Here is a 12,784-nt window from a genome sequence, read left to right on the forward strand (position 1 = left end):
TTAAGGGGGCATTCTGGTTTTAAAAACATTGGCAAGAAGATGATATAAGAATCTATGAGACCACTGCAGTTTCAGTTACTTTGGTACTATGATCTCGTGAGATCGTTACCTTCACTGGAAAGATGTGTTATTAACTGATCTTCTCATCTGTTTTGTTTTCTTTTTTAGAGTTCACTGTTTCCACTATCTCATCCCTCTTGCAAAGGAGGGGAACTACGCCATTGTTGCCAATGTGGAGAGTATGGATTATGACCCTCTGGTGGTCAAGCTCAACAAAGACATAAGTGCCATTGAAGAGGTCATGAGTGCCAGCCTTCAGCAGCACAAGTTCCAATATATCTTTGAAGGTCAGCTCCTCTCTCTCTGGGAGTTGATGAGAAAGGAAGTGGGAAGATTTTCCCTGTTTCTATTATTACTGAAATTCAAAACTTGGAGAAAAATTATCTGCTAGTTTTAAGATTAGGGCTGCAATACTTAGCCTCTCCCCATATATGTAACATGGCTGCCAGCTGATCTGTTGATAGGGAAACAATACAGTACAGGTAACACAAGTACCTCAAAAGGAGCTCCTTTCCTAAAAAAAAAAAAAAAAAAAAAAGCAAAAAGAGTCAAGCACCTGTAGCTCACACCTGTAATTCTAATCATTCATGAGGATGAGATCTTAGGATCACTGTTCAAAGCCAGCTCAAGCAAGAGAGTCTATGGTACTTTTATCTTTAATAATCAGCAAAAAGCCAGAAGTAGAAGTGTGGTTGATATGGTAGAGTACCAGCCAAGGCTGGTACCAGCAAAGCTCAAAGAGAGTGCTTAGGCCCTGAGTTCAAGCCCCAGAACCAGCATACACATAACAGAGAAAGGGACAGGAGAGGGGAGGTAAGGAAGGAAGGGAGGGAGGGAGGGAAGGGAGGGAGGAAGGAAGGAAAGGAAGGAAATATGGTACACATACAGTGAAGAGGGAAGTGTGAAAAATCTTTATTACTGGAAGGGAAAGCTTTCTCTCACAAAATACCTTCCCATCTGAAAAGGACGGAAGCCTGTGGTGAGCCAGAATTGCTAGGTAACTTGAGTTCCTTAAGGGAGCAGGAAAGGATTCGAGAGGCAGTGCCATCTGAAGACATGTGCCTTCTAAGTTTTTCAAAATATGGTGCCAACCAAATTAACTGTTCACACTGAATGCTTCCCATAGGACTTTATCTCTCCAATAAAACACCTGGGATAATGAAATTAGAGAGAAAAGTTTTGGAAGTCCCAGTCCAGGGTTGAGTGGACCCATTGCGTTTAAGCCTCTAATTGGAGGCGCTACATGGCAGTGACAGGGGGTTAGTGGAGGAACAACTGTGTATCTTATGACCAGAAAGGAGGAGGCTGGGTCTCTTAATGCTCTTGGTTATTGTCAAGCTGCTAGTCACCTAAAGCCTTCCCACTAAGTCCCATCTCCTTCCACCACCTTCCAGCAGTGCAAGCTAGGACCCGAGCCTTTTAAGTCAAGAGCCTCAGAGAAACAACTGAATTCTGTTAGGATTCCAAATCGTATTTCCTTTTTCTTAATTTGGGCGATTGACACATAGACCTGGGTGCCGAAAGCATTTGTCTTCCCACACAGCATAAAACCAGTATTACCTAAGACAATTAAGAAGATATACTGTTCACACCTGGCAACAGACCAAAGATGGGAAAGTGGAACTGCACAGCCAGTGTTTGCTTTATGAAACAGGTTACAGCAAAGTTGGGGCACCTCCAATTCTGTTTTCCTGTTCAGTTCTAAAAATGGAGTCCTAAAGATGAAGTTGTGTTCTGTTGGAGATTTTACTCAAAAGGTACAGGTGATGAAAAGGTTAATTAGTGCTGTGGCATTATTAATTTGGGAGCAAGTTATTATTTCTCTCTCTCTCTCTCTCTTAAGTATACTGGGGTTTGAACTCGGGGATTTTTGTTTGTTAGGCAGGGACATGAACTACACCTCCAGTTCGTTTCTATGCTGATAATTGTGGAAAGGGGATTTTCTGTTTTGCTCATGCTGGCCTGGGCTATGAATTCGCACTGGTGCATTCCACCACCCCAAGTTTTTCTGTTGAGCTAGAGATCTTATGAACTCCTCCCCCCACCCCCAGGCTACTCTGGAACTGCAATACTCCTAATCTCAGCCTCCTATATAGCTGGAAAACACATGCCATGGTACTTAGTTATCATTTGAGAAGAGGTCTTGAATCATGGTGCTCCCAATCTCTGCCTTCCAAGTAGCTAGGGTTACAGGCATGCATCATGGGTGAATGGCAAGTTATTTTTCTGTGCGTATGCTCTACAAAAGATATGCCTAGAATGTGGACAGGCCATATTATACCATGGCAAAATAAAACCACACCTGAATTTGGTTCACCTGAATAAGTAGTCCAGCTTTTAATGTAGAGTGTGTAGTTAGGTTTCATTTTCTCTGAATAAAGGCCTTATTCTTCACTCTAACTGGTAGCACAGACAAGTTTGGGTCTTGAAGCATTGGGCAGGTGTAGCTGAAGCAGGAGAATGACTCTCCCTTACCCTTCTCTACTGTCTCCCCTGTCAAGGGGAAACTTACTGTGAAGATACAGGAGCAATTGCACTGATGATGTGCCCTTCAATGAGGTGCAACCCATGGTTACTTCCATGAAGGGACTCTGCTCAGGCCAACTTTGCAATACTAAAAATAATGGGAGAAATGTCTACTTAGTGCTGGTGTTTAGAATTAAACCTAACTTTTAAAAATAAAAACTTAGGAAGGCACTGGTAACTCATGTCTATAATCCTAGCTACTCAGGAGGCTGAGATCTGAGGCTTATGGTTTGAAGCCAGCCCAGGGGGAAAAAAAGTCTACAAGACTCCTATCTCCAATTTATCACTAGAAAAAAAAAAGTGAAGTTGTGACTCAAAGTGGTAGAGCACTAGCCTTGAGCAAAAGAGCTCAGTCCCTGAATTCAAGCCCCATGACCAACAAAAACCAAAATATAATAAAATAGAAATCTACATGTGTCTCACATTGTTCTGAACCATCTTTCTTCAGTTCAATGACATGGGATATGCTGAAGGAGACCCATTAGTTTACAGATGATCTGAGCTTCCATGTACCAAATTTTATAGACTATAAGACAAAGCTTCACATATCAGAACAAACTGATTGTGTCTTTTGTTGTCTTATGATCTGCTTGTCCTTTATGTTTTCTTTCCAGTTACCTTCTCTCCTGTTAACACTTTAGAAGCAAAGCACTCTCATTTGTAACTACTAAATAATGTAGAAATACTCTAGAATTATTTTAAGATTAGCTGGTGGAACCAGCTGACATATTTTTCTTTGTTATTTAATTTTTTTCAAGAATTAGAAGTAAGTAAGAAATCCTATGCACAAGTTTCCACTAGATGCCACTAATGCACCTCCTCTTTCCTCCTGACTGCACTGTGCTGACCCTCAGGCCTGGGACATCTCATCTCCTGCATCCTCATCAACGGTGCCCAATACTTCAGGCGCATTAGTGAATCTGGCATCAAGAAAATGTGTAGAAACATTTTCGTTCTTCAGCAGAATTTGACCAACATCACCATGTCACGAGAAGCAGATCTGGATTTCGCAAGGTATGACAGAACTCACCTAGATTCCTTGTTTGAAGTTCATTGCTTGAAATAAGCTCTTAAAAAATAATGTTTTAAAAAAGCCAGAAGGAGACAAAAGAAGAGACAGAGAAGCAGAGAAAAGAGAGAGATAGAAAGAAAAATATTCTTAAATGATAGAGAAGATAATTTGACAAATTTCTATTGAAATTTTCATCCCTTAGGAAAATGGTTTTTCTGACCTAAGTTCTTCTTATGAACTTTTTTTTCCTGAATACAAGCATAATATGCTAATTGCATAAACTATGTAAGATAATAATGAAAAATAGGAACATTGCTCATAAATCTTTGGTGTGAAATGATGCTATTTAGGTATATTTTCCCTCGAGTTTGGGAGCAAATGCTGTACGCATGCGAGACTTTGTACACATAAAAATGCATACGATCTCTCTGCTTACAAAATTAGAAATATGTTGATATAATTTTGATCTATTTAATTGCATTTTCTATAAACACCATTCTTGGAAAACATCTTTCCAACACTCTTTATAAATATTAGTTTTACATCTCAACAATTATTCCAGTGCTATACTGGAACCATAATTTATTTTTTAATCATCTGTATCTGTTGGGCATGTGAGTTTTTTTCCATTTGCTTCTTTGTGTGAAGCAGCAAATATCAAACTTTCATTAAGCTGTCTGTCTTTTTCCAGTTGAAACCATCTTCTCTTGTTTATGCTGGAAGATAAGTGCTCAGCACGGTTCTTTCCTTTGTTTAGGTTTTCTGACTCAATTTTTAATATTATTTTTCTTATAAGATACATTTTCTTTTCAAATTTAAGAATTAATATTGATTTCCATTTATTTGGTCTTATCACTGTATATTAACTCAGTTTGGTGTTTTAATGAATGCTTAAATGGTCTTGAAGAGGATGGATGATGGTTACGTGAATTATTCCATAAGCTCTCTCATTTAAAAAAAAAAAACTTTGGCTAGGAAATACTTTTCTTTCAGCATGCAGAATACTCTTGTTTATTTGTTAATTCTGTGTTTTATCATGTGAATTTTTTATTCCTTTAGGGGTTCATGAAATATTGAAATTATTTTTGAAGTATGAAATACTAGAATGCTAAAATATTATGTCATTCTGGCAGCATATATTTGGCTATTTGTTATAAAAATGAACCGTTTATGTTCCTTGTACCTTTCTTCCCCAATGTGTTACTGTTTGGTGCATTGTTCCCCTGTTCCACTGCTTCTCTGCTCTTTTCTTACCCTTACCCTGTTTCCTCATAGTTTCAGGATAGTGTTGTGTGTGTGTGTGTGTGTGTGTGTGTGTGTGTGTGTGTGTGTGTGTGTATTCCCTGCGTGTGCATGCATGTGTTTTTTCATTAAATTCCCTGTCTTAAGCTAAATTTGGTGGAAAGCCTTCCTTACTCAGATTAGGGAAACCAGGTGTGACTGAATGCCGCATTATTTGGCTGCTCTTATGGGAAATGATCTCATTATTGAATTAGTCTATTCATAATAACATTGACAAGGGGAAGTTAAGAACATGGAGGCCTGAGGGATACAGAGAACCATTACTAATTCTCTGAGGAGTATAATTCCTAAATTCAATCATCCTTTTTTAAATGATTTTTTTATTTTGCTGAAATAAGTAAATTGACACAGTTCTTGGCAGACAGTATGGAGCCCGAACATGCAACAGGGAAAAAAAAAATCCTGACATGTGAATGGTGAAATTCAGGTTGGGCAGTACTGAAGTTGGCATCGGCAGACCATGCTCCAATGAAGTATTTCTTCAGGACGTAATTGAATGGCAACTGAATCTTGCCTTTCACAGTTGGATTTGTGAATTATGTTCTAAGTAGTAGGTAAAAGCTGAATGTTACTACTACTATTCTATGTTATTCTTTAATGGATTGTGAATGGTAGTATAAACACATACCATTGGAGGTCTCTGACCTTCTGATCCTGATTAAAAAGCCATCTTCTTACCAGGTGGTAAGTTCCAAGAGGCCAGAACTGTCTTGTTTCCTGGTCACTGGACCACAGTGAGCAATCACTATGTGTGATGAATGAATGAATGAATGAATGAATTTAAAATAAAGGCTTATATTGGTTTAGTTTATCTTTAACATCCTGAACATTTTAATTACTGACATCGTAAATTTTCAGAAGTTCATAGAAGTTTTCTTTTTTAAAAAATGTATATGCTTCCAATTTTTTCTTTGAAGACAAAGAGCATTCAGAAAGCAATTCTGTAGGCCTACTGTTCACCATCTCTCTCATCATTTTTCTTTTGCTGTGCTATAGATACACCTTATAAGTAGTTTTTTCACCTCTTATTTGAGGGTCAAGTTTTATGAAATGGATTCTATCAGCTCTACCGAATTTGAAGCAATGTAAAATAAATATAACAGCAATACCAAAATAGGCAGAAATAATAGACTGAAGCAGCATGCCTCAGCATTCCTTAAGCAATGTCTAATCAAGCATGGACAGCATCTGAATTTCCAGCAAATCTCTACAGGAATGTTATCTTCTAACACAGTAATTAATCACTAGTTGCCATGTGTCAGAAAACTTACTTAACAAGAAAGAGGCACAGTGCTCTTAATGGTTTTTTTCTTTTCTTAATGGTTTTTTCTTTTTTTAATTGGCAGTGGAATACACAACACCTTTCTGTACTAAAGAAATAAAGGAGCTGAGACTGTAATCCTTGCCACTCAAGAGAATGAGATCTGAGGATTAGAAAGTTCTTGAGACTCTTATCACCAATTAGCTACCAGAAAACTGGGAGTGGCATTGTGGCTCTAAGTGGTAGAGTGCTAGCTTTGAGCACCTAGGCCTTAAGTTCAAGCCCAACCAACCAAAAAGAAAAAAAGAAGTGATTCCATTTATGTGGATTCTTCTGCTCTTGTCATTGTTGTCTGTCTCCCCTATACATGTCTATGCTATGAGTAATCTCTATTAGGTGGATAAAACATCTTAAATAAGCAAAAATCAAGACCACTTAGCTAACATTATCAGAGTTACTGAGCATCCTTGGTCACTATGGTAGTGATCACTCAAGCTCTACTGATCCTTTTAGCCAGACTCAGATACTGTGTCCAGGATAATTATGGTAGATAACCTGCAAAGTTGAAGAGCTTTTGTAAGTGTACTTTTTTTTTAGCTCTTTGCACCAAAGATCATCTGTACTTGACTTGCCATGTGCAATTTCAAAACTAAGTCGCAAAAGCTACCTCAAAGTGCAGGCTATAGTATTATAATGAGAGCTCTGAAGATGCAGAGAAGTCACCAATGTATCTGATGATCTTTGGAGTTTAAGATTTTAAAAGAACATTTATTTTTAAAAGAAAATACCAAAATGTTCTTCCCAGTTCTCTCTTCTCTCTTCTCCATTACCTGCCTCACCCATCTCTTCCATTACACCTGCATCACATTTTTCTTCCATCTGTCCTGTGGCTTTACTTTCTACTTTCCTTCTTCAAGGCTCTTCCCTATTCATTTTGGATTTCTTTAGGTTAGTAGTTTTCATTCTTAAATCTGACAGGAAGACAAGGTCTAACACATAAGAAGTATATTTACTCTCAGTCCTACTCTCATGTGCATTGTGGATCAAGATAGACACTAGTAAGTATTTCAAATGATTATATAACCAGGTGCTGGAAGGAGAATAGAAAGTAAAAAGTGCCAACATATAATAGAGGCAATCTGAAATTTCCGTATTCATGGAAGTCCTTAATGACACAGTAACATTTGAGGAAAAACCTAAAGGAAGAGAAGAGCTTGTTTGACATTTGCAAACAATAGAAAGGCCAGGGCAGATGGAATGAAAAAAGAAGAGGTCAGACATACGAGGTGCTAAGATCTTGAAGACCACTATACTGGCCTGGACATTTACTTAAAGGGATAAGAAGCTATTAATGGGTTGAGTTAAGAATGTCATAACATGAACCCTCTGGCTGCTGCACTGGAAATGTGGAGACTTGGGAAAGAGGCTTTAGGCAAGAGAAGAAACAGAAGGATCCATCCATTAGAAAACTTTCTAGGTGAAAGGTAGTGATGATTCAAACCAAGCTGATAGGGAACTGGAGGTATGGCTCAAGTGGTAGAGTGTCAGCCTTGAGCCACAAACCAAGGGAGTAGTGGTGCTCTGAGGTCAAGCCCCACTTCTGGCACAAAAAAAGAAAATAAAGAAAGAAAGCAAAAATACTAGCATTAGAGAGGACAAGAAGAGGGAAGTTGGGATATAGTTTAAGGATCAAGCTGACAGCATTGGCCAAGGAAATGAAAGAGAACCAAAGGCCAGAGGACAGTGGCTCATGCCTGTAATCCTACTTACTCAGAAGGCTGAGATTGGAGAATGAGGGTTTGAAGCCAGCCCAGGTAGGAAAGTCTGTGTGACTCTTATCTACACTCAGCTACCAAAAAGCCAGAAGTGGAGCTGTGGCATCACTATTATAGCACTATCCTTGAGCCAAGAAAGCTCAGAGACTGTGTACAGGCCTGGCCCTACGTTCAAGACCTGGCCCTGATTTTAAGTCCCAGGACCAGTAGAGAGAGAGAGAGAGAGAGAGAGAGAGAACCAATGATGTCAGGTTTTAATTCTCAACAATTAAGGCATGGAGATTCAAGAATCCCATATATATCCTACAGAATTAAGAAGCGTAAGGGAAAGGGTGGGTGGGAGAGGAATGGATGAGAATATTGAAAGGGGTGACAATGAGCAAGATATATTATTTTCATAAACTGCTTTGTTAAATGGTAACTCTTTTATACAGTTACTTAAAGATAATTTTAAAAATGAGAGTAAGTTATTTTGTGTGTATAAGCAGTTGAGTATATAGGACAGGGCATCAGATGGAATGGAGTGATATCATGAAGTTAAGTTTCTATTGCTTTGTTTGAGATTCCTCTTAAAAAATCTAAATAGTGATTTAAAAAGAGCTATGTAGCTATAGTAATCTGGAGCTCAGGAGAGAGGTGTGGGCTGCAGATATGTGTTTGGAAATCATCAGCTGATAGGTTGGATTTAAAGCCATGAGAAAGAATAAGAGGCATACTCTTGATAGCGCAGAAGTAAAGGGGAAGAGAGAGCCTTTCGGGAATGCTGAAGAGCCAGCAGAGGAAACTGAGAGGACAGAGCCAATGAAGAAGGAAGGTGATTTAGGAAGGGTTCTCTCCTGGAAAGTCCAGTGGCATGTTTGAGGATGAGGGCATCTTCTGTGCCCAAAGCTGCCGTGGGCTAACAGCACTCAAGATGGAGAACCAGCTGCAAGTGGGCGGGACAAGAGGCCTGAAATGCTCTAATCTGAACTCCTTTTTTCTACCTCTACAATTTATCCAAGTGTAGGAGGAACAGACACCTCACTCCACAATTCTGCAGGGTCTTGTACAACTAGACAAACGAAATTGCGATGGAGTATTTGTAGTGTGATACACTGAACACCAAATCGAGAGTCTCGGTCTGCAGGTTGACATCAACCTGATGAATCATATTGAGAGCATGTACTCGCAACATGATGAAAGTGGCACTGTACCTCTCTGCTCCTCTTTCTCTCCAAAACCATAACCCCAGTGGGATCATAGCAAAGACATCAGAAAGATTCTAATAGAGGGACATCCTACAGAAATGTAAGCAATGCTCCTCCAAACTGCCAAAGTCATCAAAAACTGGGAAAGCTGGACCTGTCTCAGCCAAGGAGAGCCAACTATATTACAACTAAATGTAATATAATCTCCTGAGCGTGGTCCTGGGATGGGAAAAGAACATTAGGTAAAAACTAAGGGAGCCCGAATAAACTATGGACTTTTATAATAGTCCATTAATATTGGTTCATTAGTTGTGACAAATGTGCCATACTAATGTAATAGGGAAATGGTATGAATTAAATGAGAACTCTGTGCTAGCGTCTCAATTTTGTATAAATCTAAAACTGTTATAAAAAAAGTCTATCAATACAAATAGGCAAAGGATTTGAATAGACATTTATCCAATAAAGATATATTCATTTTGAGTATGAAAAAGTGTTCAACATCATTTGCTGTTAAAGAAATGCAAATCAAACCCATGATGAAATACCACTTTATACCCTCCAGGATTGGAATAATAATGAAAAAAATTGACAGTGGAAGTGTTGACAAGGATATGGTGAAATTGGAACTCATTTGTTGCTAGGGGGAGAGTAATGATCAATATTAATCCTAGGCATATACTCAAGAGAAATGAGAGTAGGCACAGAAGTTTATACCCGAGTGGTCATGGAAGTGTTATTTGTAGTAGAATGGCTCAGAAGTTAGAATGATCTAAATGTCCATCAACTGATGGATGAACAGAATGTAATAAATTCATACAACGGATATTATTTAGCCATAAAAAGAGACAAGGTATCAATACATAACAACATAGATGAACTTTGAAACATTAGGTTAAATTTAAGAAGCTATTTAAAGCTATTTTACCTAATATTGGCAAATTTACAGAGTTAGAAAGTAGATTAATGTTTGCTTATACTTTGAAGGTTAAGAGGAAATGGCTAGATGGATGCAGAATTTCTTTTGAGAATGATGAACATGTTCTGAATAAGATTATATGGATGGTTGTTCGACCCAATGTATGCACTGTAAGATCTTGAATTTTATACTTTACATGTGCAAATCATAAATAAATTGTGTCACAATAAGTTGTTCTTTAAAAATCCTAAAATGATAGGTTACAGAGTTTTGTAAAAGAAACATCTGGTTCATATTTTAGTCCCTAATGTATATGATGTAGGTAGTCAAGGAAGAATTTTTGGAAAAGGGGCTGATGCCTAATATTAATGTTATGTGCAATTAACAAACAGAAAGTAGAGTTCAGAGGAACTCAAACAGATGTTAGAGGAAGGGGGCAATGAAAGATGAGAGCTGAAAGGAAGCAGAACCAACCTAAGTTAACCTATCCATTCCACCTCTCCTATAGTTTCAAAACATACTTATCAAGCACCTTAATATATTTTATGTTTCTTCATTTGTTTGTTCCTTCTCTATCTGCCCCCAATAGAATAGAAACTACATAGGAATGGACTTTTTCTTCACTGCTAGGTTCTAGACCAGTACCTGGCAAATGGTAGCCATTAGCAGAGTCACCTATAATCCTAGTTACCCAGGAGGCTGAGGTCTGAGGATTGAGGCCCAAAGCCCAGCCAGGGCAAAAGAAGGCTATGATACTCTTATCTCCCATTAATCACCACAAAGCTGGAAGTGGAAATGTGGTTCAAGTGGTAGAACACTAGCCTTGAACAAAAAAAGCTCAGGAACAGTGTCCAATAAACAAACAAACAAATACTTGTGGGGAGATACAATCAGGATCATTTATCCGGTAAGTAATTGAAGAGTTTTAAACACAGGAATGTGACAGTCATATATCTTTGTTCCTACTGGATGATTTCAGTAGCTGTGTGGCACATGGCTATGAAGGAGATGAAACTCCCTCAATTAGAAGGCAAATGCTCAGCGAGAGATGGGTAGGACCCGGATCCATTCAGTGCTTAGAAGAGACAGAGGAGACAGAGATGAGAAGTGTGAAGGAGGTAAACCTGGGGGGTTGGTCTAGCCTGGAGGGTTGACTCCCCCCCCAGCCTCTGACCTGAATCCAGCTGTCCACGCCACCATCAAACAAGGGGAAGACAGAGGAAGGAAAGTAAGTTTGGTAGGGTAGGGGAGGCTCCTGGACTGTGAGGCCTGTAGGATGCAGTGTCATTGCTGACTAGAGATACCTCATGTGCAACTGGATATATAATGGAGAAGCAAACTTGAGGGAGAGGCTCCGGTTGAACAAACAGATTTAGTGAAAGCAGGGGTTATATCGTGGGGGAGGGATATACAAAGCAACAAAGAAATAATCTTATAATGGTAGGGGGGGAGGAGGGTTGGGTGGGGAGGGGTGGGCAGGAAGATGGGATGGGAAGGGGAAACAAAGGAGGAGGCTACAATGCTTGATAAGAAATGTACTCACTATCTTGCCCATGTAATTGTAACCCCTCTGTTCAGTATTTTCACAATCAAAAGAAAAAAGAAAAAAAAAACAGATTTAGTGAAGCATCAGCAAGGAGTTGTTTCAAACTTTTGGAGAAAAGAAGCAGCATAGATAGAGACGGGTCTACTGGGGAAACTCCAGCAGTGAAGGGCTGGAGGGGTGAGAGGAAGTGCAGAAGAGAAGGGAATCGGGAAGGAGCACTCCCAGAGGAAAAAAGTCTGGAGAAGGTGACACATGAAGCCAAGAGCGCACGGCCCCGCTGCTGTCTGCACAGAAATCCTCCTTTCCCCACAAAGTGATGTAACATCTTTCTCTCCAATAATTGAAAGCGTTTTCTCATTTAACTCCCCAACTACCCATTTGAGGTACACTATCCTGGGGCTTTCTGCAAGGTGGTAGCCTGGAACTGCTTGAGACCCCTGCTTCATCCCTGACCTCATACCTTCTCAGGAATCATCCCTGGCCTGGCTGAGAATCTCAAATGCCTCCCAGGGGTGCTGTTTTCATACCCCTATTTCCTACAAAACCGATCACAGGGGAACATAACTTGGTTTTCTGCCGGAAAGGTTCTGAGTCTGCCTGTTTGGAGTGGTTGGGGCTTAGCTGGAGAGGGGATTAGCAATGACATGCTGCCACCTACTGGAAATACCATTAGCGATCCAGGCTGGTGAGCATCGTGAGCAGAATCCCCCATCTCTATTCCCGAGAAACATTTCCATGTGACTTAGCTGAAAATATGACCTGCCCCTACCTCTCAGATCATTTCCTTTGGCTTTTTCTGAGAAAGAAGCAAAATGCGCTCCATATCTTTTTCACCGTTTATTGTTCTCCACTGTTTATGGATTCTGCCACAGGTCTTCTCTGCCAGGCCGATGAGCCTCTCCCTTTGTCAAGCTTTACCTGTAATACCTTAGAATTTTGACTCAAGATAATTAACCATGTGGCTTTGTCGTTCATTTTGTAAAAGATTAGTCTACTGCTAAAAAAAAAAAAAAGTGTTGTAATGATCTTGCCCCCTTTAAAAAAATCTAATAAATCTTCCGGATTTACTAGTGATAAAAAGCTAGCCCTAGCTTTCCTAAGAGTCAGAGTAAATTAGTAAATGTGATGAGTTTCTGCTATTTGGTTGAAGGATATATGTACGTTCTTTCAATTTAGTAATACAACAAAATTTATAT

At 39.3% G+C, this 12,784-nt stretch overlaps 1 protein-coding gene across 1 annotated transcript in view; it reads left to right on the forward strand.

The window, feature by feature from the left end:
- Window positions 1-12,784, forward strand: part of Exoc4 (exocyst complex component 4) — a 691,471-nt gene that overhangs the window by 635,677 nt on the left and 43,010 nt on the right. Inside the window, exons 16-17 of the mRNA XM_013021696.1 lie at window positions 169-347; window positions 3,441-3,600. Of these exons, the coding sequence (XP_012877150.1) occupies window positions 169-347; window positions 3,441-3,600 (339 nt within the window). The remainder of the gene's footprint in view (window positions 1-168; window positions 348-3,440; window positions 3,601-12,784) is intronic.

The sequence above is a fragment of the Dipodomys ordii genome, unplaced genomic scaffold (genome assembly GCF_000151885.1).
Source record: "Dipodomys ordii isolate 6190 unplaced genomic scaffold, Dord_2.0 Scaffold56, whole genome shotgun sequence".
Taxonomy (NCBI): Eukaryota; Metazoa; Chordata; class Mammalia; order Rodentia; family Heteromyidae; genus Dipodomys; species Dipodomys ordii.